General features: G+C 35.5%; 1 protein-coding gene across 2 annotated transcripts in view; it reads right to left on the bottom strand.

The window, feature by feature from the left end:
- Window positions 1-26,850, bottom strand: part of BBS9 (Bardet-Biedl syndrome 9) — a 311,284-nt gene that overhangs the window by 207,817 nt on the left and 76,617 nt on the right. For both annotated transcript variants that reach the window (XM_037382871.1, XM_037382872.1), the window contains 2 exons: window positions 23,445-23,617; window positions 21,185-21,337 (listed from right to left, as the gene is read on the bottom strand). In XM_037382871.1, coding sequence (XP_037238768.1) covers window positions 21,185-21,337; window positions 23,445-23,617 — 326 coding nt within the window. The remainder of the gene's footprint in view (window positions 1-21,184; window positions 21,338-23,444; window positions 23,618-26,850) is intronic.

Raw genomic sequence — 26,850 nt, 5'->3', positions numbered from 1 at the left:
TTCTTACAGCATTAGCTCCAATAAACAGCATTGTGAATGATACCTTAGAGAGTCTGAGTGCCTTTCTTACTGGGATCATAACTGACCAGCAGCTTCCAGTGGAGAGCAGCATCTCATGCCTATATTCTCTTATCCTACTGCTTCCTTACCACCCTGCAGCTGGCAAGCCCCTGGTGGCTTGGGGCTCTACAGTAGCTCCTGCTACCCACTCAGAAAGCCAAATCCAGGAAGGCATCTAACTGAATCTGCATATCTTTACACAGGATCATTTAAACAGGGGTTAAAGCACTGTCCTAGGAAGTGTGATACCAGGTCCCAACCCTCTTTAACTCCTATTAAGCTCCCTAATCATTGGGATGAAAAGACCCTGAGATGGGACCCTGCAAAGTTGGACCCAAAAGAAGCAGCAAATGCAAAATTTATAATACCAGAAAATAGAGGATACAAACTGCAAGCCAGTGAGAAATATCTTATAATCCACAGAGCTGTTTGGCTGTGGCATATCCTACTCAGGCCAGACTAAATTCTTTCCCCATAACTGTCCTATTCAATGGAATGCATTCAGATGTAACTGCTCTTATGAAGGTCAAATACCACACAAGGTATTGTAAAAATCTTTTTTCTTCATATCCTGGATAATATCAGGTAAAGGGAGGAGAAAATACACTGGGGAGCGGTTTCACTGATACTTGGACCATTTGGTTGCAGCCTCTTCCCTGTTTTTTACAAGCAATGATCCTTTTGCAATACAAAACATCCTATACTGTTTTAATTAGGATTTTGATCATTTCTTTAAAAATAAATTGTTATAATTGTCTGACATTATATATGCGCAAGCCGCAATTAAAGATTAAATATTTTCAGCACTCTGTCTACTCAAAATCTGTCTACTCAAAAATGTTTCTGAAAAACTGACAAACATGTCAGGCAATGAATCAAAGTCTATTCTGTAAAAAATAATGTAAAAATCAAAAGACAGCCTCTCACTGAAAACAGTAACTTAACCACATGTTCTATAGTAAAATCTACTCAATGCGTCACAGACAAAAATTTTACTACAACAACGACATGATAACAACTGCTGTAAATAACTGCATTTTCCCTACCTCATTTTCTTAAAAGCTCTGGAAGGTCAGTGTTTTATTGATGTAAATTCCAGCATGCACATTTCCTTGTCATAGAAACAGAAAAAAAAAAATCTGCATATATAGGACAAGTATCTTTCAGAACATTCAGAGCTTATTAAAGAATGCTAGCCTACTCAGTCTCCAATGTCCCCAACCCCAGTGAAGACCAAAGTACAACCATGACTCTTGTAATTAGCACACACTTAAAACCAAAAATAAACACCCTCCCTCACCATCACTGTTATTCTTTCAAACTTTTGTTTTCTATTCCTTTGGTATACTCTTCCTTGATTACTGAATCTATATATTTTGCATCAAGCTGTCCGTCTCCCTCATTCCAGCTTATCCCTTAAAATGTGTAGACTCTTTGCCATCTCATTTTTTTCAGAACCATGGGAGTCAGTCTGGCTGATCCATGAGCTTCCTATTTCTCAGGCAGCCCTCCCAGCTTTGCTCAGGCTGTCCTTGTTCTCCAAAGATAAAAAGCCAAAGAAATATGGTTTCACAGATGCCAGCCATTTCTCCTTCATGACATATCTACCTTAAAGCATGGGATTTTTTTGTAAGCATTCATGCCAGGAAGAGACTGTTTCACTGTTTACACAGCTGTTTTAAAAAATGAAAACATTTGGAAAAAACATTCTTCAAACTTTTATTTCCTTGTAATTCCACATCCTAAGTATTTTGGAACTAAGATATTGTTTAAATTAATTTTCATTCAAATGTCTAGAGATTTCAGTTTTTTTATGGCCTGGTTTCTCAGAATAGTGAATGGAGTTGTCCATTAAAATAAAAAAAAAGAAACAAGCATTCACATTACCAGATAACCAGACCAGCCCCAGATCATTAAATCTGTGAACAGATTATAATTTAATCTGATGGACATTGGGCTGGGCCTATTGCACATGAAAAAAGTTCCTGTACTAAATGTTAAAGAAGCAAATATTAAAGGTTCAAATGAAAAAGTACTTTTTGTACTAGCATCAGGCAGACCTTCATAGCAACAGGCTGCATGGTTGGCTATTAGCACATTTTTAAAACAGTTCTACACACAACAATTTAAATAATCAAAATTGTACCCACAGGATCATACATATGGACCAAAATGCCAGACTATTTTATCTGAAGGCTGGTTTTAATTCTGTTCTTGTTATTTTTGCAATGTGATGTCCTTTGGCTCTTCTAAAGACATGAATTATCAGGAAAACAAAGACACGAGAACTAAAAATAAACCAGTTCTGATACACTTTATGCCTTTCACAATTTGGTTTATAGGTCTACAGTACATTTACAATTCTCATTGCACTGGGGGGAGGAAGGGGGAACAAAGTCTGAGTAGTATCAATAAGGTGCTGTTGTTCACTCTCTCTTGTCACTAAATGTAAAATGGGATCTGAACCACAGCACAAGTCGCTGTACAAAGACTCTTCACACAAGATTACCACTGCAGAATTCAGCATAATGTTGGCATTGCTAATGGGATGAAACTAGAACAGTATGAATAATACATTACATGCACCAATCAATGTTACACTGTAATGGACTGATGGAAAATAAATACTCTTCATGAAAACCAAGGAAGAACTTTCAAACACAAATATTTTATGATTATTCATTTATTATCTTTAGTAGATGAAAAAAATCAACTGTGACAAAACTGTAAAAGCAGCATAAATGTTGCTTTATCTTTACCAAATATTTATCATTGCTTTGAAGCATAACTAGCTTCTGTACTTTCTGGGTTTTCTTTCTCTCCACCCTCCTTTCCCCTCATAATCAGGGCACACAAAATCTAAATGCCCACTCCTGTTTTAAATAATTTCTAGGCCTCTATAAATCAATTATTTGGATTTAAAAACTAAGACAAAGTAGTATGCGTAAAAATCATTTGTCTCATTTTGTCTGGAAGATCCAGATTCTCTTCCTCTCTTCAGCGTGTCATCTTACCCATCTTTTCTTCCAAGTACAACCTCTACTACATTCTTCCAGCCTGTAGTCTTCCTAAACTCTTTATTTTCTTACCTAATAGCAACAGCTATCCACACAAATACCTCCCTTGACCTAAGACTGATCTTTCTTAGTCTCACTAGGACTGATAACTAGATGAAGAGTGCTTTCCTACACAATACCTTACTTCAAAATAGCCTGCACCCACCTCTCTTCTAGGCTTCACAAATCCACCCAAGGCTCAGGTCTCCTTCCCTACTGTCCCACAAATTCCACGAACAGTCAGACTCCATGCAGATCATAAATACCCCCTACAAGTTGCAGTGCCTGGAAAAGTAAAAGCAACGGCTGCAAAGTGTCTGGTATCATGATAACAAAGACAGCTCTGTATTCCGTGGCCCTGAATCGCACCTCTCTCTGCATCAGCTCATGTGCTATAGTCAGTCCAGGAACATATAGTTTGTATCATCACCGAATCAAGAAAACATAGGCACATCGTATTCTCTTCAAGTTATCGCTCCATCTTCTCTTTTCTTAACCTCAAAAAAACTCAGTGAGCATGCTTTTCTTAACCACTATCTTGCTGAATTTTTGAAACCTCCATTCTACTACTTAGACAAAGTGGCTCTCAAAGACTAATAGCTTCTTCATATATTAATTTCAGAACCAACCTATTGACTCCCATCATTATAATTATCAAGGCATAATTATCACCCTAGCATCTCACAATCCAAAGGGCTTTTATGACTATCATCAGGTTATTTTATTATTAAATCCTTGCAATGACTTCTTTATCTCGGACATCTGTATACTCTGCAAGTCTTTCACACTGATTTCAGATCTATTGGTGGTCTTCCTAGCCGAATTCATGCAGCAACCAGCAACTAAAAATACAAATTAAAACTACCTACACACAAGTCCCTCTCAGCCGGCAGGTATACAGCTGGGCCTGCCAGAAGGCAAAGTCAGAGGCTGGTTACTGACTGCTAGCAGTGCCAATTTAAAATACCTGGGTTTATAGCATTAAAGCAATGTTTCTGTAAACAGTGAGATGCTCTTCATCTAAATTTAAGCACTTTATTTGCTATCTTTTCTTGTTTCCAACTTCAAAACAGACAGGGTGGAAATAAAAAATAATCAGTGTGAAGATACCCGTTATGTTCAAAAAGGACAGAGAAATAATATATTAGATTGTACAATATTTGAGGCAATGATTAGTATTTTACGTTTGGACTGCCTGCAGAGAAGTGTTCCAACCTGAGTGTGGCCACACTGTACTATTACCAAAAAAAAAGTTCAGAAAAGGAATACCATAGGGCAGCCCTAAAATTAGTCATTGCCACATGTCCCACACTACTCAGATAATTTTAAGTTTTTCTCCATGATCCTTACGGCCTGTATTTGTTGACCACTTTTTCTTTAGTTTACCAAGACAAACAACGTTCTCTGTAAAATTAAGCATCACTTTCACAAGAATTATGACCATACCAACAACTACATTTTCTCATTAGTGAGTGATTCTTAAATGTATTGCCCTTTGTCTTCTTGTAAATAAAGTCTTACAAAGCTAAGGCAAGAAAAATACTAGGTGAGCTTCACACCATTCTTGCTGTTAAGATTTTCTGGTATGGGAAAGGTCAGTAAATAATTCCCTTCAGACTAGATACTGAGTCTGATCCAAAAATTTAAACAAACAACAGTGTTAGAAAAGCCAATAAATGAACCCAGAATCATCCTATTGAGTAACAGCTTTCCTAAATACCTCCATGTTCTTAACACTCTGACCTTCATCCTTACCCAAGGATGTTAGATATGTTAAACTCAAAAATTGGTTAGGATTTGGTGTACTGAAATGGCAACATCTTCAGAAAAAAGAGAGAAAAAGAAAAACTTTATTCTTGAGCCTAACTTGAGTCTATAGGTACTCTAGAAATTTAGAGTAACTTCACACTGCATTAAACATCCTAATCAGAACTAAACCCAGGCATTTTCAACTTAAACAGAAACTTTCTTTTACTGCAATCTGAGATTAAAGGTCACAGTAAAAGGCACATTCAGCATATATCAGAGGCTGTTACCATCAGCTGTTAGAGCCAGAGGACATGGAAAAACTGGGGAACCTGGTTGCAGCGGACTGGAATGCCGGGATAGCCTCCCAAAAGACTGTTCTGATTTCTCTCCGAACATCTCTACCCCTTCAGCATGGCAACATTAGTTTCCCCATAGGTTACTTCTCTTACATTACCCTGGGGAACTGTCCTCATTTGACCAGTGAAGAGGAGGAGGCAGGGACCAGAGCAACAAGCAATATCTCACACTTCTACTGGGCAAAGGTGTCAGGGAAGAGGCATTTGTGGCAAGAGGGGAAGGGGACCCACTGAAGGATGGGAGGGCGTACTGTGGGGCTGATGGGTCTCCGGTGCCCACAAATCACTGGATGGGGATCCCAGACTCACTCATCCTCAGTCTCTCATTTGACCTGTTCCTGTTAATTAACGAGCTGAGAATGAGCTCGTCTGGGAACATTTCCCACTAACTTTGGCAGTGCAAGGCATTTTGAAACCCAGGATCAGGAGGACCAGGGGATCAGGCTGCAACCCAAACAGTGAATACATAAGCCTACTTAGGGCTCTAAATCCAGGTTCTGACATGGGAACAACACTAGAAACTATTAGTAAAAATGTATGGCTTGACTCAAATTATATAAATTTTAACAGATGTGTAAAGGAAAACTACATTCCTTTGAGATTTGTTAAGAAATATTTTACATATCTATTTTAATTTTCATTCTCTGAATAGACATATATTCACTTTTTTCTTAGCTAAATATATAGCTCTTGCACGTTAACATGTTTTAAGACTATATTTCCTCTTTTCAGCTACTGCAAACTACTACTGGCTTCAGTGTTATAAAAAACCATACTTCTAGGTGGTCTCTTCACTATTCTTTTATATTGCCAACATCCAGTAAAGTTATGCCTATATAAAGAAAAAATATCTTAATGTGAATTTAGACATGCAGGCATATATGGAACATGCAAGAATGCTTATGTATCATTGGGAGTTTTCCTCAAGATTAAACTAGAAGACTGACTCAAATTGTATATGTTATCCAGAAACCAGTATTTGCACACTACTCATATTTACATTTTGGAGGGTCATGGTAACTGTATCATCTTTTCTTAACGGTGTAATTTAAAGTAAGATTTCAAAAGGCTAAAGAAATTTTTTTCATGTTATGGTGAAACAAAGGCAAAAAATATAAGGCTTGTTAACTTCTATGCAACCAATCAGCAGGGGCTGGGGGGAACCCAAAACATTAGTAGCTAAAATTATAAAAGGCAGAGGAGTCTAAAAGCTTAAGTACGGGGAAGAAAGGAATATCATGAATAGTAATCTCAACTCTTCCACCAGCCTCAGACGAACTACTAAACAGTAGAATTTAGCTACCTGCAATTCAAAGTTCTGCTTCTACTTACCTGAATGCTTGAGAGATCTTAGAATTTACTTATTCACTATATATTAACACTTCTTTCCTAGCAAATTCTACCAATGTCTCAGACTTGCAGAAGAAAAAACCTGCATAAAGAACTAAACCATGATGTTCTTTTACAGTTCGTCCATAATTTATTTGGTATTTTATGAATTATGAGCTCCTTATCTAAGTTCTTCCTTTTTTACAGTGTACCAACTCTTGACAGCAAAGCTAAACATATTTACAATATTTGTCTTTTGCTGCACTCTGCTGGAATAATCCATTTTTCAACTGAAAGCAACATTGTTCCGTATGCAATGCAAAAGTTAACAAAAGAGAGATAAAAATGCAGGATTCTTATTTCTTGTAAAAATGTACTCTTTTGAAGCACATGTATTTTTCAAACCAGAATTTAGACATTTAAATCCATATTTAGCTGACCTAATAAAGTGGCCTATTTTCAAAGATAGAGCACCTGAGACAGTCCTAGATAGAAAAGGATTAAAGAGGGTTCCCTGCTGCTTAGAATAAAATACAACAAATTAAGTGCCTCAATAAGGTATTGAAAAGCCTCTTGAAACACAGATTGGAAAAGTCTGGACTTGCATACATTATTTTAACTATCCTTCGCCTGATAAACACACCACTTAAAAAAAAAACAAAACATATGCAGAAAAACCTAACCCCCTCCCATTTGATCCCTGATCAAAATACCAAAAAGAAATTTAAAAGAAAATATAGGTTATTATAACATACACAGAAAATGAGACAAGACTTTGAATCTCTTAACGTTTACTACAATTTACTGGACATTGTATGAAATTTTAACATTTACAGTCCCATTTGTTTCATTAAAAAATGAAGAAACTTACCTGCACTACAGAACAGACATCAGCTTGGGCTAATAAAACTATTTAATCCCATGATAATTTATTCTGGCTGAGGATCTGCTCCAGAATCACCCAAACAGGCTACACAAATTTAACGTGACCTCCTTCTAGAAAAATGCACCTGTCATCAGCACAACGGGTTATGACTTTTTTCTTTCCTTCCTCCCCGCCCCTGTCCTCCAAGAGTAAACTCCCTAGCAGTGACAATACACTTTAAAAAAAAAAAAATTGAAGGGGAAGTAAATATCACAGACGAAACAGAACAGAAACGTCACAGGCTTGTTCTAGCAGTCTTCAGAGGGCAATGAGGAAAAGCTTTCACTCTTGGACCTGCCTTGGGAGTTGCAAATACAGATGTTGGCACTAGTCCCAGAACACAAAGCATACTTCTCCATTTTTATTAATACCTGCTAAAATTGTACCATGCATTTTTGCTCAGAAAGAAAATTAAGGAGTGACCCCTCTTAATGCTTTATAATCTACATAAATCTCAAAAACTCTTCTTGGGAAAAGGTCTCCACAGAACTTCCCCCTTCCACCCAAAGAACAACAGGGCCTCTTAGGCAGTCATTGCCTTTACAGATTGCCTTGCTGAACTCAAAACCAGGAATACATACAGACAATCAATAAATCACTCAAACCCTCATGTGAAGAGTGAAGTAATGGTTTCAGAGCTTACAGATATAGAATATATTTCTGTAACAGGGACATAGGAAACAAAACATGAAACGAGGTTTTCAGAGAAACTATCTACTTCAAAGGCCAACCACTTTCTCTGTAAATGCTCTGCTGGTATTCCCCCCACCACTACCCTCAAAAAAAGTTTAATAAAATACATTTCAGAAATCAAAACTGGTTTTCATAGGAGCAAATTTATACACTAGAAGCCAAATGTTTCATGCTTCCATAGACGGGATTCCCACAGAAAAACAGATGAGCAAGATGAAGACTTGTATCAATGTGTTTTTCTCAATTTGCCTCTGGTGCCTTTGTTAAAAATAAAAGATCAGTGATATCACAACAGACATCAATGGAGAGTTATACGTCAAACTGTGGCCATGTCAGTCTGCAACTTTTAACCCATAACGTAACAAAACATATGGGAAGGATGAGTGAAGAAACTTTTTGGAGACACTGGGCTTCCAAAAGCAAGCAAATGGACACTGCAGGCAACAATTTAAGAACTAGATAAGGAGAGCAGGAGTTAAGTATTGGGTAGGAATCAATTCAGATAAAGAAATCTCTTGTAGACAAACTTCCACTACTGTGGATCTCAGAAAAAAAAAGTAAAAGAAATGAAGCAGAATATTTTTGCATATGATGGGGAATTTCACTTGATAAAATTCTAGCTGAATGTAATTACAAACTACAATTCATCACATGTTTTGATATAAAGGAAAAATAGCAAAAGATAAAGCAAAATAAAATGCAAAAATACAATCCTGTAGATATGACTAAAATACTGAAGATTAAGTCAACCTGCAAGCTGTTCATAACTTCTGCAGTTCCTAATTTCTGCACGCAATTGAAAAAACAAAGACAAACCAGAGAAATTATCTTTAAATTTGTCAGAAAAGACAATTCAACAGATGTTTCAATGAATCATATTCCTTGTGATTCTGATCAAGAAATACAGACTCCTTCCCAAATGAGGGAAAAATCTGAAAATCAGCTATTAGTAGCCAACAAGTAATCTGCTTCATATTTGTTTCCACAATAAAAAGAGAAAAGAAATTGAGTGTATCAGATGCTCATAAAACCTAAAAGGGATAAATGTAGCTAGAAGACATAGAACATATTGAAACACAACAGTCTTCTTGAAAATACTTATCCTAAGACAGACTTTTAATTTCCTATTGGAATGTAACAGGCAGCTAATGCACGATGAAATGCTCATTAAGAAGAAATTAAAAAGGAAAATGCAAAAAGTTTACTTTTCCTGCAGCAAAGCATGGAATTTTCTTAAAACTCTGAAACCCTGTTCAAATTAGAATGGAGGCAAGAGCTACTGTTTTCTTTAACATGACGAATCTATTTAGCTAGCAAATATTTAACCAACAGCTAGAGGTTGCTCTTTAAGTACTAAATAATGAGATGTAATTAAGGTAGCAAAGGCAAAAGGTTACTAATTTAGGGCATTTCTATGGTGTAGTGTTTAAATTATAGGTTTTATACAAAACGCATGGGCCAATGCACAAGAAAAAAATCCAATTTTAATGGAATGCAGAACAAATTAACATTTTAACATTATAATACTACTCAATTGTATAATGGGATTTTGCTAAGTGTCACAGAACAGAAAATAAAAGTAACGCTCCAAGGTATGCTTGTTAACCTCTTCAAGCTAAATATATTATGAGCCTTCTGACAGCAGTAAATAGACACATTGTAACATGAAAGACTGAATTCAAAGGCCTTTAATAGGTGTTGCTTTTTCTAAGTAGATTGGCCTTAAGAGTATAAACAATGAAGAAGATAAAAATTATGTTGTCCATACCAGATATTTTCAAATTTCCTAAAGGGAAATTGAATGAATCCTTTAAAAATACCATTTAAAAAATCCAATTCCTGTGATATATAATGTCTTTTACTCTACTTATCCTTCCCATGTTACAGGAATTTAGCTTGGCAAGTACAGTTTTCAGCACCCATACATAATATTGTTTAGGTTGACCAAAGAGCTTTCTGAAAAATCAAGGATTATAGCTATTTTGGTCTAAACCTGCCACCTCAACATTTCAGTGTCCTGGTTATCCATCCAACAAAGAAAGCAAACAATTTTAAAATATCTAAATAACACCAAGTCTGTAACCATAAAATTGCCAATATTAAAACAAGAAATTAGCAGCCATAAAACTTTGTCGAAGAACTCAAGGCAAGCAGAATGGGCAGAACATTCTATTTAATAAAAGCCTTGAAACAATACTGCTGTAGTTATGATATTCATCGTTACTGTCTTCATCCTTCCTGACTTCTGACCCCCTTCATTACACCAACTTTTCCTGCATTAACTACGTTTTTCCTTTTCCTACTGGTTTAGATTATCCACAGCAGAATAATTAAAGGCTTCACAATGTAGAAATACCTACTGTGTGGAAGTTAGTAGTTAAGCACAACTGAAACATAAAATAGACCTGTTGAGATGCCAACTGGCAAGAAGAAATGGAGAAGGAAGTTCTTTTCCCTTTTGTTTTTGTCAATTTACATATTTAACCAACAGTTTAGCTCCAACATAAACTAACTTTTATTAAAAAAATCTAAATTGAGAGAATGACCACACAAGTTACATTTTTCCTCAGAGAGGTAGTGGCTAGAGCAGCAGCTCTGAGCTGACTGCAAGGAACACAGACATAAAGAAACAGATATTTATTTTTTTTTAATAAGGTGCCTATACTATTTTTGATTTTTTGTTTCTTCAGGAATCCATGGTCCGCTACTATACTGCCTCTGGTAAGTAATACCAAGCAGAATTCTAACTCAGCTGACCAGGAGTGTACAACAAATACATAAGCAGTATTAGATACACTGGGGAGAGCAGGGGACAGATGACCTGAGGTCCATTCTCGCTTCTGACATTGGTCTATAGGGTAGACCAAAAGTCTGTATAAGCCATTTTGGGCCAGTCATGATCAGTGACTAAATTAAATGTCACACCTTGCAAGAGCACCAAAGATCAACAGAACAGTGATTTAGATGCTCATTCTCCACAGAAATAAGTAGTTGTAGAGATTGATGTAAGAGGATTTTAAATTAAGTTGGACAAAATAGTTTGGCGTTGCTTGGTTTACAGTAAAGATACAACAGTAACCAAATCCACTTCAATCCACAACTCATACCAAGATCTGCAAGCATTAGATGAGTAATTCATTTAATTTGGTCCTCAAACATTTATTTCCCAGGTGTTGGGTGGGGAGGTCTTTTTGTTTTGTTTTAAATCAGTTTGGCATATAATGCTATTAAATTACATGACTTACACAGCTCTCCCCCTTAATATTTAGTTGTTAGCATAACAAATATGTAAGTCGACACAAACCCAGCATTTCAACGGATCCAAGTATCAAAGTCTCTGAAATACTTGGCATGAATTTGAAACCACCGTATACTTGCTATCCAACCACAATGCAAAATTATCCTCTACTGTACATCAAACAAATCAGTATCACCTATTATGAGCTTACACCAGCAAATGATCTAGTTCAATATTATTTCAGCTACCTGAAGACACAGCACCCATTTACACACTGGTTAAACAAGTACTGTAGCCACCCAAAAGCAAACTATTAAAATTACATCAGAAGCCAGCACAAATGTTCTTAGTACTGCATGCAGAAATTAACCAAAACTGATAATAATTTAATATTCACTTCATTCATCACATCTAGTCCACTCAATTAAAATGAGCCATTTCTTGAAGATCATGTACCCAAACTCACAAGGTAATCATTGTATCTTCCACCGCATAACAGTCACTACTTGTTCTCAGCCATATAGCTTTCATGCCTCAAATGCTTTTGTACTGCATGATTAGAGGGCTGATATAGAAAACTTTCTAGGGAGCATGAAATAGTAGTGTTTTCCATCCTTCTATGACGACAGTATCAGGTTTTTTTATTCAAGTTTTGATTACACTACTGCATAGCACTTTCTCTCTTGCCTATGGAGTACATTTATCCCAGTGAAAGAGCCTGTCAGTGATTTAAACTTCAGCACAGGTATCTGATATTTCAGATTATCAGATATGACATTTCTTCCAAAGGAATTAGATTTATCAGTATTCCTTTCTTGGGGGATTGTAGCCAACCAGTTCCATTTTCACTCATTCAAATGCACACAGGTTCTTTCAGTCCCTACAGAAAGACCTCATATATGCACTGGTGAGCACAGGTTAGGCTGAGGATACAAGATACACCCCTGCAAAGGCATATTATTTTTTCCCCTTCAAAAAGGTTTAGCCAATGAAACAAATGTCTCACAAAGCGCCAAAGAACATTTACTTCACACGAAGTGACATAAATCACTTCCTGCCACTGCCTTTATACACCAGAGGTACAATCTACCCGTCCCCCTGAGGACTGAATCAAAGTAGGGGAAACCCCTGACAGCTCACATTGGTGCAACAGCTCTAAAGCGGGAACCACGTCGAGGGTGAAGTAAGGTGAGAGGGGGGAAATTTAAATAAAATCACACCTCCGGTCCTTTAGTGATTTGAATGGAACAGTGGGTGTTCACACCTGGCTATTCATAGGTTCAAGGGGACTAATTCCATAGATAGAGCTGTATGACACAGCAGTATAACTGAAACCCTCCGTGGAAAATGTGACAGGCCAGACTGAACGCAGTCCAGCAGATCCAGTTGAGGCACTTTGTGCCACATCTACACACACAAGGACGTTTTACTTCCAACCTCTTTATCTTGTGATGGCTGTATTGCTTCCGGCTTTTAAATGTGTCTAACTGCCTACACAAAAAAACCTTACTAAAGATTCGAGCAGTTTTACCTATTTGTCCCACAAACTGGCTGACCTGAAGTGAAGACTGTCTCACACTGGAGCAATTAATTGCTACCACAGACCAAAATACAGAAGGGTTGTGCCAGCGATCCTAATATATGCTTCCCAAGCACAGCTAACTACTTTCAGACATTTTTTGGAACACATCTTCTAATAAAAAGGGGCTTTGATGACACTGTAAGTATTCCACTGTTAAATGACTACGTAAGTCTTAGGGAAACAGAAACACAGCACTATTTGAACACCAGTAAAATAGAGGATTTTAATTACATGTAATAGCCAATAAGCTACTTTTAGTGGCTATGAAAAAACTACATTTAGCAGAAAAAGCAATAAAACAAGAGAAGTTAAATATAACTCCTCCAAAGAACAGTACATTTATTCAAGCCAAAAAGAGCTAATTTATACTATGGGTGTAGTTCTCACTGACATTATCTGGGGAAAATTACTATTACAGGAGCGGGTGTGATATATAGCCTTTGAGTCATGCATGATAAACCCTAATGGTTTTGCTTTGAGGTAAAAGCCCTTACTAATCAAGTAATGAATCATTTCCAAAATGCTGAGTTCCTGAGGCCATGTGTGTCAGAATACTCTGAAGAGAATACTCAATCATTAATGATCACTTTTGAGATTTTTATCAACCAATTAATAAGCAAGGAAAGGAGTTAAGGGCTTGAACAAAGAGTTAATGGACCTTTAATGACATTCTATGTGTTTTAGAGAATAGAACATAATGAGTTTTGTTTGCCACTGACCACAAACCACCAACGATCGAACTGCTCCACACATTGTGCCTATTAAAATAATGAAAGGAACAGTACTTACGCTCTCAAGAGATTAGAAAATTATGTTTACTTTAAAAATTGTAATGCCCATACTTATTTTGTATTACACCTATGTAGTAGATTATGGATTAGAAATAAAGAGCTTAGCTTCCTAAATCAGTAGACAGACACAAGGCAAGGAGAGAAATAGGAATATTTTTTTCCTTTAGTATATTAGCTACTAGACCTGTTGGTATCAACTATCATGGAAGACAAATTCTGGCTTTTAAGATACTAAATTCTAAAAAGACATTCAGGAACAATTCTGAAGACTAAAATGAAGATATGATGAATTATGTGTATCTACATGTATATATGCATGAGGACATGTACACAAATATATATAGCCTTTTGTACTACTGTCTATAAATCACATGCAATGAGAGCAAAGGCATTTGCCTTTAATATATTCTTTGTCTTTGTGCTGAAATCATTATGGAAATATTAAAAGAAATTACTCCATCTAACAGCCTGAAACCACCAAGGATTACTAACCTAGAGTTCTTCCAATTCCCTAAAACAAAAAAAGCCAATTATAGTAAAGTCAGTTCAATCACGCGAGTCTGCAACCAAGTCCCAGAAATAATAGACCCAAAAATCAAATGGGAGCATGGCATTTCATAGCTGGAAGAATCTTACTCTGATAAGAGTTTCTCTGAGCAGAGAAAAATAGGAAACAGAGGCAAAGAGGAGAGACTGGGCTTCCCTTCAAAAGGCAGTGGCAAGATCCAAATCTCTGGCTGAACAGATGAAAATTACTTAGAACATTCCAATTAGGGTGGCTCTGTTTTCCACACACAGCTGTATTTTTCATGCTGTTTAACAACAAAATGCACATGCACATTTAAAAATTCCTTCACAGAATTTAATTATAAATTACTCTAATTGTCAAATACACATACTTTTAGTAGTAGGGAAATTCAGTGTCAGGAACTGGACAAAACTGGAAGAGCTGTCACCAGTTTGAGTTAACTGTACTCCAGGAAATTCTGAGCAAGAGAGATACCAGACACGAGATTGAACCTAGAGTGCATGGCTAGAGACCAGAAGACAGAGAGCACCTGCAATTCTCCTTGTCACAGCACCCACAGCAGAGAAGGGTGAGGACAGTCACAGAATTGTTCCACACCAGCTGAAAGGCAGGAAATGGTGAACCACCTCCAACTGGGCGCCACATAACTACATTAGTGCAGCCCTGTATAGAAGGTGTATTAGTATGGGGTTTTGTTCAACTTTGACACTGGTGCAAAGCTTCCAGATGGCATCACATTCACATCTAGCTGAGGCTGAACACAAGCGAAGCAGGTGTGTGACAATGCCTCCAGGCATAAGGGCAAGCCCTTAAACACTGGGCCAGAAACCCATGTCTTATAAACCAGGCTTTCTGGAATAATGGTAGTTTAAATCAGCTAAGGATCTGTTCTGAAAACTGATCAAAAGTGTTAGACAAGAAGGACAAAATATGCTTATATTTAGATATTTGTCAACTGTTAATTGGAATGTTGGCTTTCATTTGAAGTCCCAAAATTTCAGAGAGGAAATCCTATGATTCAGAAGATACAATTCAGAATCAACTAGTTATCTCAACCATGATAATGATTTACACCCAAAACTAATTTTGCCTAATAGTGTCAAATACTATAAAATGGACAATTGGCACACAGTATTTTAATATTAAAATACTGCTTGACAGTTTCAAACTCTTGCTTGATCAACAATCACAAACCACAATGAAAGAGAGACTTAATATGCATTAACATCAGCACTAAGGTGAAACTTTCTCACAACAGTCTTGTTAAGATGTGCTCGAAGGGATTCTATGTTCTTTTAAGTTCTATCCAAAATTCAGATTAATGACACCTTCTGCTGAAACCTCAAGAAACATAAATATTTAGTGCACTTCCTGTGGCCTCCTAAATTGTGTCCAGGGATACAAAAGATTTGCTTTTTCTCCATACACTTAACTTTGAAAGTTTATTGTATCATAGGTTTCTTTTTTCAGATCTTTTCTAAAAAAAACATTTAGTTAACACTTTAACATGAGTTGAATGTTCTTTTTGTGTGTGTATTTTAGAGCAAATTTAAACAAAGCTGCAAGTCAGATCCTACATGCTTTAATCAGGTGTTGCTCTGATTTTTTTTCTTTCTTTGAGAAAAAGAATGATACAAAGTTAGCTTTAGATTTGATTGTTTGAATGTCAGCTTTCAACACTAGAATAGATCCTGTCATGTAGTACCAGCTACTCAGTGTCACTCAGAAAATAACATGGGATTGAGGAGCTCCAAAAGGATCAAACGATTGCAAGAAAATTTATCCATAAAGAACAAATGTAAGGACACCTAAATACCAATCCTATGCTCTGGCATGAAACAGGGCCAGTCCTAAGTTTTAGCAGCAAGCATTAATTCATAGCACAATTGATTAAATTCTATCTCAAAAACATTAAATAGCCCATCTTCCTGTTTAGGCTACAACAAAGGAGTTGTGCAACGAAGTTCATAAAGTTCTGAGAATATTAGAAGCACCTTTCTTCAAAGCTGTCATATGAAAGGGCAACTCCTGTGACATTACTAATTAAAAGAACCAGTGCACTCAGAGACATTTGACTTCCAAATCATTCACAAAATTCATTTGTTTCTCAAAAAGAATGCTCAAGATCCCCAGAAACATCCTGGGCTGTATAAGTGAAGGACAGCTCAGATCACAGACCTCAGGGAAAATGACTACCCTTACATGCGGATAAAGCTTTCTCAGTCGCAGGCAACAAATTCTTACAGTTTACTGTCATGTAAAGAATTAAAGTGGTTCCTCCTGATGGAATTGCCTTCTTTATTCTACATGAGTAGTCATGGTATCTCTACTTGGAAGCAATTGCGTTTGTTGACCCCTTCTAACAGACTGATGGTGAAATGCTACACTCAGTGCTGCTAGCTATATGAATAAGACAATACAGCAATGCTGAAGGTATAACAGATGAGGGCAATTACACTGAAAAAATCTGCAGGTATTTTGTTTGTTCCTATTCCCTGCATACAGTAACCTATGAGTACCTCTTAAAATCTGAAAGACTATTTGAATACTTTTCCCCTGTTTCAAGAGGTTTTATGTGAAAATTTTCTATGCATGTGGATCTCTTCAAGCTGCAATTCATATGCAGAACTCACAAGATGCAGGACCAAGACCAACCAAGATAAATACAAACCATATAGTAAAGACAGCAGAATTAACTGGACAACTTCTAGTTGTTTACAGAGCAAGATCTGAAAATTATGTTGAAAGCCACTTTACTGCGGTTTACAGTCACATATTTCTGTGAGACAGGTTATACAGTGATAATGTAAATAAGATGACCATGTCAGAATAGCTGAATTCAGAGAAAATAAAGGGAATAAACTTGCAGCATCAATTAGTTCTTTTAGTTCTGTTTAGAAAAGTATGTTAGAACCTCTTACTATAATGGCAAGATGTTCTCAAATTTATAGAGTTTCTTAAAGAAAGAAAAGCTAAAATAAATCATCAATTGAAAATAAAGACCCAGTGCTGCAGAGCATGTAGTTATTAAGCCTAGATGTCTAAGGTTATGCAAGCCCACTGACTATTGATGTCAGACTTCCGTCATCAGCATTTCTAGCAGCTGTCATTTCCAACGACCACACACAACTTTACAGTGATGTGAAGATCCAGAAATCATTAAGATCCTCTATATGTTTCTTAAATTAGCATACTGGGATGGGAGAGATACTATTCGTATTTCTGCTGAGACAGGAGACATCATCCATCTTGTCTGGTTAGGTGACTACTGCCAGTCAACAAATAAGCAACTGGCAGGAGGGTTGTTGGGGCCATGGGTAAAAGTTGAGATGTCAGTATTAGAAAGCACAAGTGAGTCAATAGTTTTACAGGGTGGGGATGAAGTTTCAGAACACAGAGAAACTTGAGGTACTGTGCAATAGTGGCATCAAAGGATAGGAAGGGAGCTATCCTTACTACATATGATGGAAGTGTGGGGGTATAGGACAAATCTGCTCCACAATTTGTCTTAATCTTGCTACCTTTTACATTGATACAACACAAGGTAGAAGCGATTGATTTGTCACTACATTTTTTTCTAAACTTGAACTGTTTAATCTTGTCTCAGATTCATGTGTTAAGTACTTAAAATTGATTAAGCAAAAGTTAGCGCCCTAGAACACCACCCCATGGTTCAAATTCACCCATCCTCCTCTTTCTCTAAAAATGTAACTGCAGTAGTCTTTTAAACATGGTTACAGGGTAAACAGCTTACAACTAGACACATTGCTTAGATTCACTAGGATAAAATCCATGTGAGTTGAAACAAGAAATTCAACTGATTTTTATCACACTTGTTAATCCCAGCTTGTGCCTGGAAACCCTAATAATGTATGTCAAGAGTCAATATATGTAAAATTATAATTCCAGGGCAAGCACCTGCAGCTACTGCCAAACTATGATTTTTTTTAATATCACAGAAAATACATTATAGACATTAAAGGTCATTTAATTACAAGCAATAACATATCTCTAGTAGGTGAGCATTATACAAAGTACATGCTGTTTACAACAGCTACCATAAAATTTGCTGTAATTTCATATTTCAAGTCCTTAAACTACAAAACATCTATCCAATCTCAACTACTGCTCAATTCCTTTTAAATTTATCTAATTAAATTCCTTTCTTAGAACAATAACAGCATGTCCAATTGCACTGGTTATTTTTTTAACCAGACATCAAGAAATTTAAAAAAATCATAGGCATTAAAATAGTATATATTTCAAATTTATGTTTTCCATTGTTTTCACTCTCCTACAAATCATTCCTAAACGTAAGAATCACACTTCTTTTTTATAATATATAAGGCTACTACATATATAACAGTTTTTCTTTCTCTTCCAAAATGGAACACCTGATGTCACTATTTGTTAACTGTTGTTAATACTCAAATCTATTTAGACCTATAATATTACTTTAAAATGACAAATTCTAGAAGAAAGTTGTAAATAGGACTATTTAAAAAAATTCCTAAACTATAACAGTTATTCTGTTAGAATGTAACTTATACAGAAACCAAGTTCTGAAGACTGTCTGTTAAAAATAATAATAAAATCACATACTTACACTAACTGGAAACTCCTTCCTGTTCATGAAAAGGTTTGAAATACACTATAAAACCAAAGTTCCCTTCTGACTGCAAAACCCAAAGTAAAAAGTACCAAACCTTTTCTTTGTACATATAAATTGCTTTAGTGAAAAATGAGGGGATAAAGCAATGCAATTTTTTCTTTTCTCATTAGAAAAATATTTAACATAAGGAAGGAAATGAGATTCTCAGGCAATGGTAAAAGAAAAAAAATCAACTTCTTTTCTAACAGACTATTTTATTGTGGGATTTATCACATCTATTTTATTACAAAAAACTCTAAAACTTCTACATCACTTATTCAGAATTCAATCCAAATTGCACTGAAGCAAGTTATTCCACTGACAGTCTATGGGGTATGGATCATCATTTTTCACTGAATTCATTCTCCATTAGGAAAACTATTAAACACAACCATGGTGCTCAAAACAGACAATTTTCCAAAAGGAAAAATAGAGACAACTTGTTTGAACAATTCTTCTGAAAAACAGTATCCTCAAAAATAAAATCATATTAACTCCAATGTCAAAAAAGCTACACACTTAAAAGAATTTTTGGAGTGAGATTTTATACTGTTCATATTTATTCAGCCTCATTATTCTTTTAATGAAAACACATGTTCCATATTTTGAATACTTCAACTATTTGCATTAGAGATACTTAAGAGAGAAGATGACACTCAATTAAAGAAAACAAGGTCTTTTCTAATATAAAAAATGCACCACTGAGCATTTTCATTTCACCCACATAGCAAAGGGACAATATTAAATCCTACCACAGCTCTCACTTTCAAAACAACATACACAGCAGTGGGGTCTCTATGGTAATTATTATTTTACTACACTTTTGTTTGTACTAATGTTAGCATTTCTTTGTTGCAAGGGGGTTCACATAAAAAAAGGAAATCTACCAAGAAAAACATGAGCTTACCTGAAAGTTTTAACAAATGTGGAAAAATAAGCATTTGCTCTCTAGAAAGAAATCTGTTCCCTCATTCTCCTTTCAACTACACTAGTTCTAATTAAAAAAGCTTACAACAGTAATTGAAAAAAACCCACCTAATTTTGACCTGAAGGACCTTATAAAATAAGGTTCTGCAACATGCATCTATTTCAGCTACTTGATTTTTGTCATATTCTCAGAACTGATCTTTCAATTCAATTGCATAAGAAAACTTTCCGGCACATCCCAGTTGCTTTTAAGTTTAAAGGCAACAGTTCTATACAGAAAAAGTAGACTCAAGAGACTCACTTCACTTTATCTTTAGGGCTTATTTAGCCATATCATTTTAAAGTGTTAAAGAATCACCCATCTATCACAAGAATATCTAGTATTTCTTAAAGTAACCAAAAACCCGACTTTTAAACTTAAACCATCTCATAGATAACTCATTCACAGTGAAGACTGAAATAAAGGCAAATCTGACTCATGTAATCATGCATGGAAAGGCAGTTTTCTGCAATTTAGAGAAGTGTTTTCTTACAGCAAACAGTAAGGAAAAATATTTTTCCTTAATACCTTTAAACAAAGGTTGTGATATACAACAGCACATAAAGATAAGCCTTTTTTTCCAGCAAGGAATCTAATTGTGACTCAGCTTCTTTAACAAGGAACGTTAGAAAGCAAAATCAGATCCCCCAACAAAAAAGCACAAAACACAAAATAACTTCTTAGCAAAGTGCATGGTGAAACAAGGGTTATTCTAAAGTAATTCGGAGGCAGGAAAAGAAAGAAAAATTGTTTTATTCCTTGAGTACTTCCAGTATGGGGATGGTTTAGGAATAATTTTTTTTTAACATTGTTCTTCTGCAGCTATCACATTCTGAAATGATTAGAACAATGTCCCCATAAGGAAGGACATGGTCAGCCTCAGACAATTTTGTTGTGAATGTTACACCAGCCAAACCATTCCACCAGTTTACAGTGTACCATAAAATATTTACACAAGCTATGAACTATAGAATATTTTCACATGAACTATAAAATATTTATACTATCAACATCAGTTGGGAAAGAATGATGTTCTGTCAAGCTGGTGTGACCCAGGAGTAAAGATTTTGTGGTCGCAGATTAAATAAAACTATTGCAAATCATCTGGAAAGTTACAGGGAATATTAGGTTAAACAAATTACTGCTTCCTGGTCTCTTGGATGGTAAATGTAACCAGGAAAGCATAGCTTATGTGCTTTAAGCTAAGTTTTACCAACAACATAAAGAAAGGTTAGGCTCATAATCAAACTGTACTGACCTCTCTGAATGTCCCTTCTAGCAAGGTATCCAGATGTTGAAGAGGAGCAGGAGTTTTATCTTTGAATCGTGTCAGCAATCGCCGCTCAATAGCTCGAAACTGTACAGCCCTCTCAGATAACAGCTCCCGAAATTTTTCAGCATTCAAACGTAGCTGCAATTTAAGAGTTTTTGAGGATTCAAGTTAAGGGTCATATACATTATATATGCACATTCCAAATGAAATGGGAGATTGATAGTAAAATTTTTGGGTGAGTATGTATTATTCAAATATGATAATGTCATTTACACCAATTTCATATTTTACACTCTTCATGAAGCTTACTAACATTTTCAAGAATTCTCATTTGCCACTGAGATTGAAACTAATTGTCAATAGCCACAACGATCTGTGAAAATGCATAAATATCTCATCAAGAAGCCTAATAACAAGAGTGAAACTTCACCACCAGGATCTCAAGGCTTCTTGGTTTGGTGTACTGTTTATGATACATACACACAGTGTATTGTACTTGATATTCATTGCAGTAGAAAGTACATAGTTATTTCTTTCCTTCAGCATGAATTAAAGTACTAAATTCTGCACTGTTTGAATTATTGTCTTTTTCTGAAGTAAAAACCTTTTTCCTGTTATATATACTGATCAGCTATAGCAACAAACTTTCTTGAAGTAGTCACAAAACTTTGAACATTGTATATCAAATGCCAAGATAACAAGAATTCTTATTTTATCTTTTAATCACCTTACCATTTCCCAGTACATGCCCATAACACAAAAAGCACTAAAGGTGAGCCTTTCAAAAAGGCAGGACTCCTCTGTACAGGTGACATGCCGTCACTAGCAGAAGTTATCAGAAGAAACAATAAGACACACAGCTTTCCAGATGTGAGCATTATGACACTCACCCATCTTAAGATGTTTAAGCATTTTTAAGCAAATGTACCATTCTGTCAGTACATAATTATGAAGGACATGTTGTTCAGGGAAGCTAAGAGAAAAAGAAACACAATACAGCTTTTCTAGAAGTAGGAGGGAAAAAGGGACATCTCAGGTAATATTCTCCCAAGCTTACCAAAATAAGTGTGTTGAAACTTACAGGGATGGAAGAATTAGGATCCCCTTGACAGATTATTTGCTACCTTTTAGACCAGATAATTATTGTAAAATTTCAGAAACTTCAAAATATCCAGCTGCAACATAATTAGATCCTAAATTAGCATTCCAGCAATCACATCTGTATTTCAAACTTCAATGTATTTAAGCTTGTGATAAAATCTAATGAAGTCTATGTTTAATGTATTTCTACAATACTAGTCACTAAAAAAAACCCCAAACTTTTTGATTTTGAAATTACCTTAAAAACTAACAGAATAACTACTCCCGAGCTTGCAAGACAGACCTGGATCTAGGACGATTTCTTAAAATATCCTAGAGAATCCCAGCTACAGCCTTCCATCTTTCTGTGTGGTGATGGCTCCACCACACAGAAAATTTGCCAGCATAAAAGAACATCCAGTAGTATTTCTCACTCTTACACACATAAGTTGCTGCTTTTGCCCATTACATGAGTTTAACAGAAATTTTCAAATAGCTCTTCTCTTTTTTTACTAGAAAGTTAGGGGGGAAGGAGTGCATCTATTTTATTTTATTAGCTATTTCTAGAAGCTAGCTGAACTACTGGAGGTTTTTCATTGTCATCTGCATGAACAAACAGGAAAAAGTAATTACATTTGTTTTATATGTGGTCTGGTAAACTTCCTTGAGCCTCCAATGCTACTTCTACAGGGGCAGTCAGTTTTTAAAATCAGAAGGGACTTTTTATATAATTATGAGGATGATTCAGAAAAAAAATGCTCATGGCCTCATTATTACAGAAAAGTAAACTTGCCTAAAACTAAGGACAAATTTTATAAACATTTTACAATTAACATGATATTAGTGAATGAAGAACCCAGGCTTCTGTACAGGCAGTGAGGAGAAGAACAAGTACTAGTATCATAATTTGTATTGTTTGTAGAGTGCATACTAATTACTTGTGCTCTGCTAATCGCAAGGACTGTTTCAGAGGCAAGGCATACTCCATATGTTAAAAAATAAGTGAGGACATTCTTTTCCAGCACTACCTTAGATGCAACTTCCTATTTTCTGAAAAACAAATGCCTGTGATAACACAGTTAGGATGTGATTAATCACAGTACTAACATACAAACAATTTTAAAACTAGCAGAACATTTAACAATTCACATACTATGTAACATACCTCAAAATGTTGATCAATTAGTTCAAAATATTCTTGCAGGGGAATTGAACCAGAAAAGGTACATGCAAAATCTTTGCAGTTTTGCTTCTTGAAATGTTCTTCAAGTCGAAGCTTGAGCTGTTTTGTTATCAGCCAAAGGTCTTCTAACTGATCACTCTGGATCCTATATCGTTCTTTGAAAACAAGGACAAACACAATACTAATAAACACACATTTAAGCCACATACATTCACTATACAACATAGTTTAGATAACACACAGATTTAACTTGCTAACTGTATCCAAAGTCTATACGAGATTTTCATAAGAGATACGCGTTCACTAGTGTTAAAGAAATACTTGTATTTTATTGATGTCAGTCCTAAAAACTACCTCTTTTATTCTAATTTTAACAGACAATTTTGTAGCACAAAATGCTAGTATCTATTGCTTCAGGGATACTTCAGAGTATGGGCCTGATCATGAGGAACAAAAAGCCATCAAGAACTACTATAATATGGAAACGAGAGAATCACTGGATGATATTAAGTCATAACAACAGTCTGTCTGCAATTCCCTGCCATAAAACAACCTTGTGAACTTTTCTGCGGGTTGGAGGCAGAATCAGGCTCAACTCACTTTGGACCATGACAGGAGCACAGCATCCTAAGTGTCTGATAACAGTAGCAACAAACAAACTGCAATCCAAGTTCTCAGATAATACAATCAACACAATTCTTTTTACATCTCCACTTTCTAGTATATCTTCAAGTAGGAAAAGTATTAATCTAACTTGTCACAAACAACAATATTTAGTTTTGATAGTGTTATGCTTCACTCTAGATACAGCTAATACTAGTAGAAGGTGATTTTTATCCATCTGCACGCTACAGCTTTGTAAAAATGTTTTAGTGTAGAAATGAAAGTGTTAATATAAACAAAAGTGAAAACACAAATCCTGTTAGCTAGTGTTACCTGTCCCAGTAAATTCATTTAATTTATCCCATTTTAGTGAATTTCAAATTATCAAGCTAGTGGAAAGAGATTTTATCTCTGTTGTTTCTAATCCATGTTTGCATAATACTCTCTTCATTTTCCAGGAAATTAGAATTAACTAAACGTTGAGAGGAAAACATTGTGGAAAATCATAGCAGCATTTTCTTTCTCCCCCCGCAAAAACTTTCAAACAGCAGTTCTTTATTTCTTCTCATTACTCATCTACCAGTACGTTATCCAAAAGGGTAGATGGAAATGCAGCTATGAGGAAAAGGAGTTGCTGCTATTTGATACAAAATAGTTCTCTTTTTTTTGCCCTTGTTAACAAGGTTCACAGTAAATCAAATTAACCAGAATTCTTTAGAACTTGAATATACTTATTTAAAATTTTCTCAACATTAGTAATTCAAGATTGTTTGACATTACCACTGGCATTATTCCCAGGATACGTATTTCACTGAATAGAGAATGAAAAATTCTGTTTACAATGTAACAGGAAAGAAGCAAGCTTTATTTAAAAACATGCCTGTTAAAGAAAGGAACACCATCTGCTAAAGATAACATTCAACCTAATACCCATTTCTTAAACACTCTCAACGTAATGACTGGACTTGGTTGGTGTATCATCACGCTTTCCCTTAAGTGATTTTTCCTTGAGGGAGATTACCTCAGATGTTTTCAGGACAAATCAACAGTCATTCCATTTGTAATTGACATATCTAATACATTAATAGTTTAAAATGGATGAAATTAATTTCCTCCAAAATGCATATTTACTTTCCATACATAGTATGTTGGTCAATACAAACATAATCTAATTTTACCATAGCCTGAGTAGAAAGAATTGCAGTCATTTGCTTTACATGATCTTTCAGCTCTCAAAAAAGACAAATTAGCTTTAGAAACTGTACAGAACTGAGAATCTTTAGTTGTACTAAACAAATGCTTTAAACAGAAATACAATAAAAAAACCTAAAGAAATAACTGTGCTTCTGCTCATCCTGTGCTTTTATAGTAGTTGTGTTAGCTTTTTTTAAAAAATAAGCTCTGTTAGAGGAAATTTCAATAGATTTTCAGAAAATTCTGAAACTGATAAGCAAGACATTGAGGAGCACCAATAGGTTACATAAGTTACAAAGGCTTTTAATGCTACAATAGGTATCCAGCTAGCAGAGTCTGCATTAAGAATTGTTGCCCTGCCAGTAGGTTATATCTAAGGGAGTCTAGAAGGCTCAGCTCATTTCTCAGCTAGGAAGCCCACAGCAACAGAAAAAAAACCTAGCCACAATTAGCAGTCAAGCCTTCTTTACACCTCGATTAAAAGACTGTTAAATTTCAGCAAAAAAAACCCCGTATTAAAACCTTAGTCTACATGAGGCAAGCTACTTTTTAATACGTATTAACTGTCAAAATGAATTTCAGGCTGGGCTTCTTTGCAACAGTCCTCTTGACAAGCTGAAGTAACATGTTCAATTACACTGTTCAAAATGGATTAACTAATACAATTTTATAAAAATTCCGAAAACAGATGTCATTCATATTTGCAGCTTCAGCAGTAAAACCCAACTGAACCTGGAGACTTTCATTCCTACATGCAGTTCTTCTTATTCAGAATTTAAGGTCCATTTGATAAGGGATATGGAAAAAGAGGTTTTCTTCCATTATTCAAGATTAACTTATTTCATGGAAAACCACAAATAAGGACAGTCGGTCCCAATTAACTTATTTTTTTTTTCTGAAACATCATTATTCTAGTCACTATTTATGTATGCATACAATTTTCTTTTTGAAGAACATTTCCACAATGATAGTGCTGCATGAGCACTTTTACTAAGTATAGACTCCATGTTAAATTACATAAAAGAATAAGGACCTCCCAAACAACACAATTTCATCTGCATTCATTAGTTCCATAGATCTGTCCCCTCAAGCACAATCATTTTAGTATCATGAAATTCTACCAAACAATGCTTTTATATGATGGATATTCTCTGTTTATAAAAATATTCTGAATTATGTTTCAGTATCAGGCCTTTTACAATTTTATTTTTTTAAATGAGTTTTACTTGGATAACATTTCAAATAAGTGAACACCCACCCCTCCCAAGAAATTCTGTAACCAACTCAATCCAATGCATGAAGCAGATGCTGATAACAAGCGGCTAACATAGAAGGTGACATCAAATAATAAATTTGTTTTCTGAAGTAAGGATTCCCAGACATGAGAAATGAGTAGTCACACTAAAAGAAGCAGATATTTTGAATCTCCTTTGTAAAGTGATCTTCACAAGTAAAGCAGTGTGGGAAAGTTTATAGTAAGCCTGCAAGCTTCATTCCTAGCTAGCGAATAAACAAACCTGAGAGGAAAAGCTTGAGGGTTTGGGGTGAGGGAATTACAAGTTACAGCTTCACTAGAAGCTAAAATACATTC

The sequence above is a fragment of the Falco rusticolus genome, chromosome 4 (assembly GCF_015220075.1).
Source record: "Falco rusticolus isolate bFalRus1 chromosome 4, bFalRus1.pri, whole genome shotgun sequence".
Lineage (NCBI taxonomy): Eukaryota > Metazoa > Chordata > Aves > Falconiformes > Falconidae > Falco > Falco rusticolus.
Note: the sequence above shows the minus strand (reverse complement) of the source record. Positions and strands in the feature narration are given on the sequence as shown.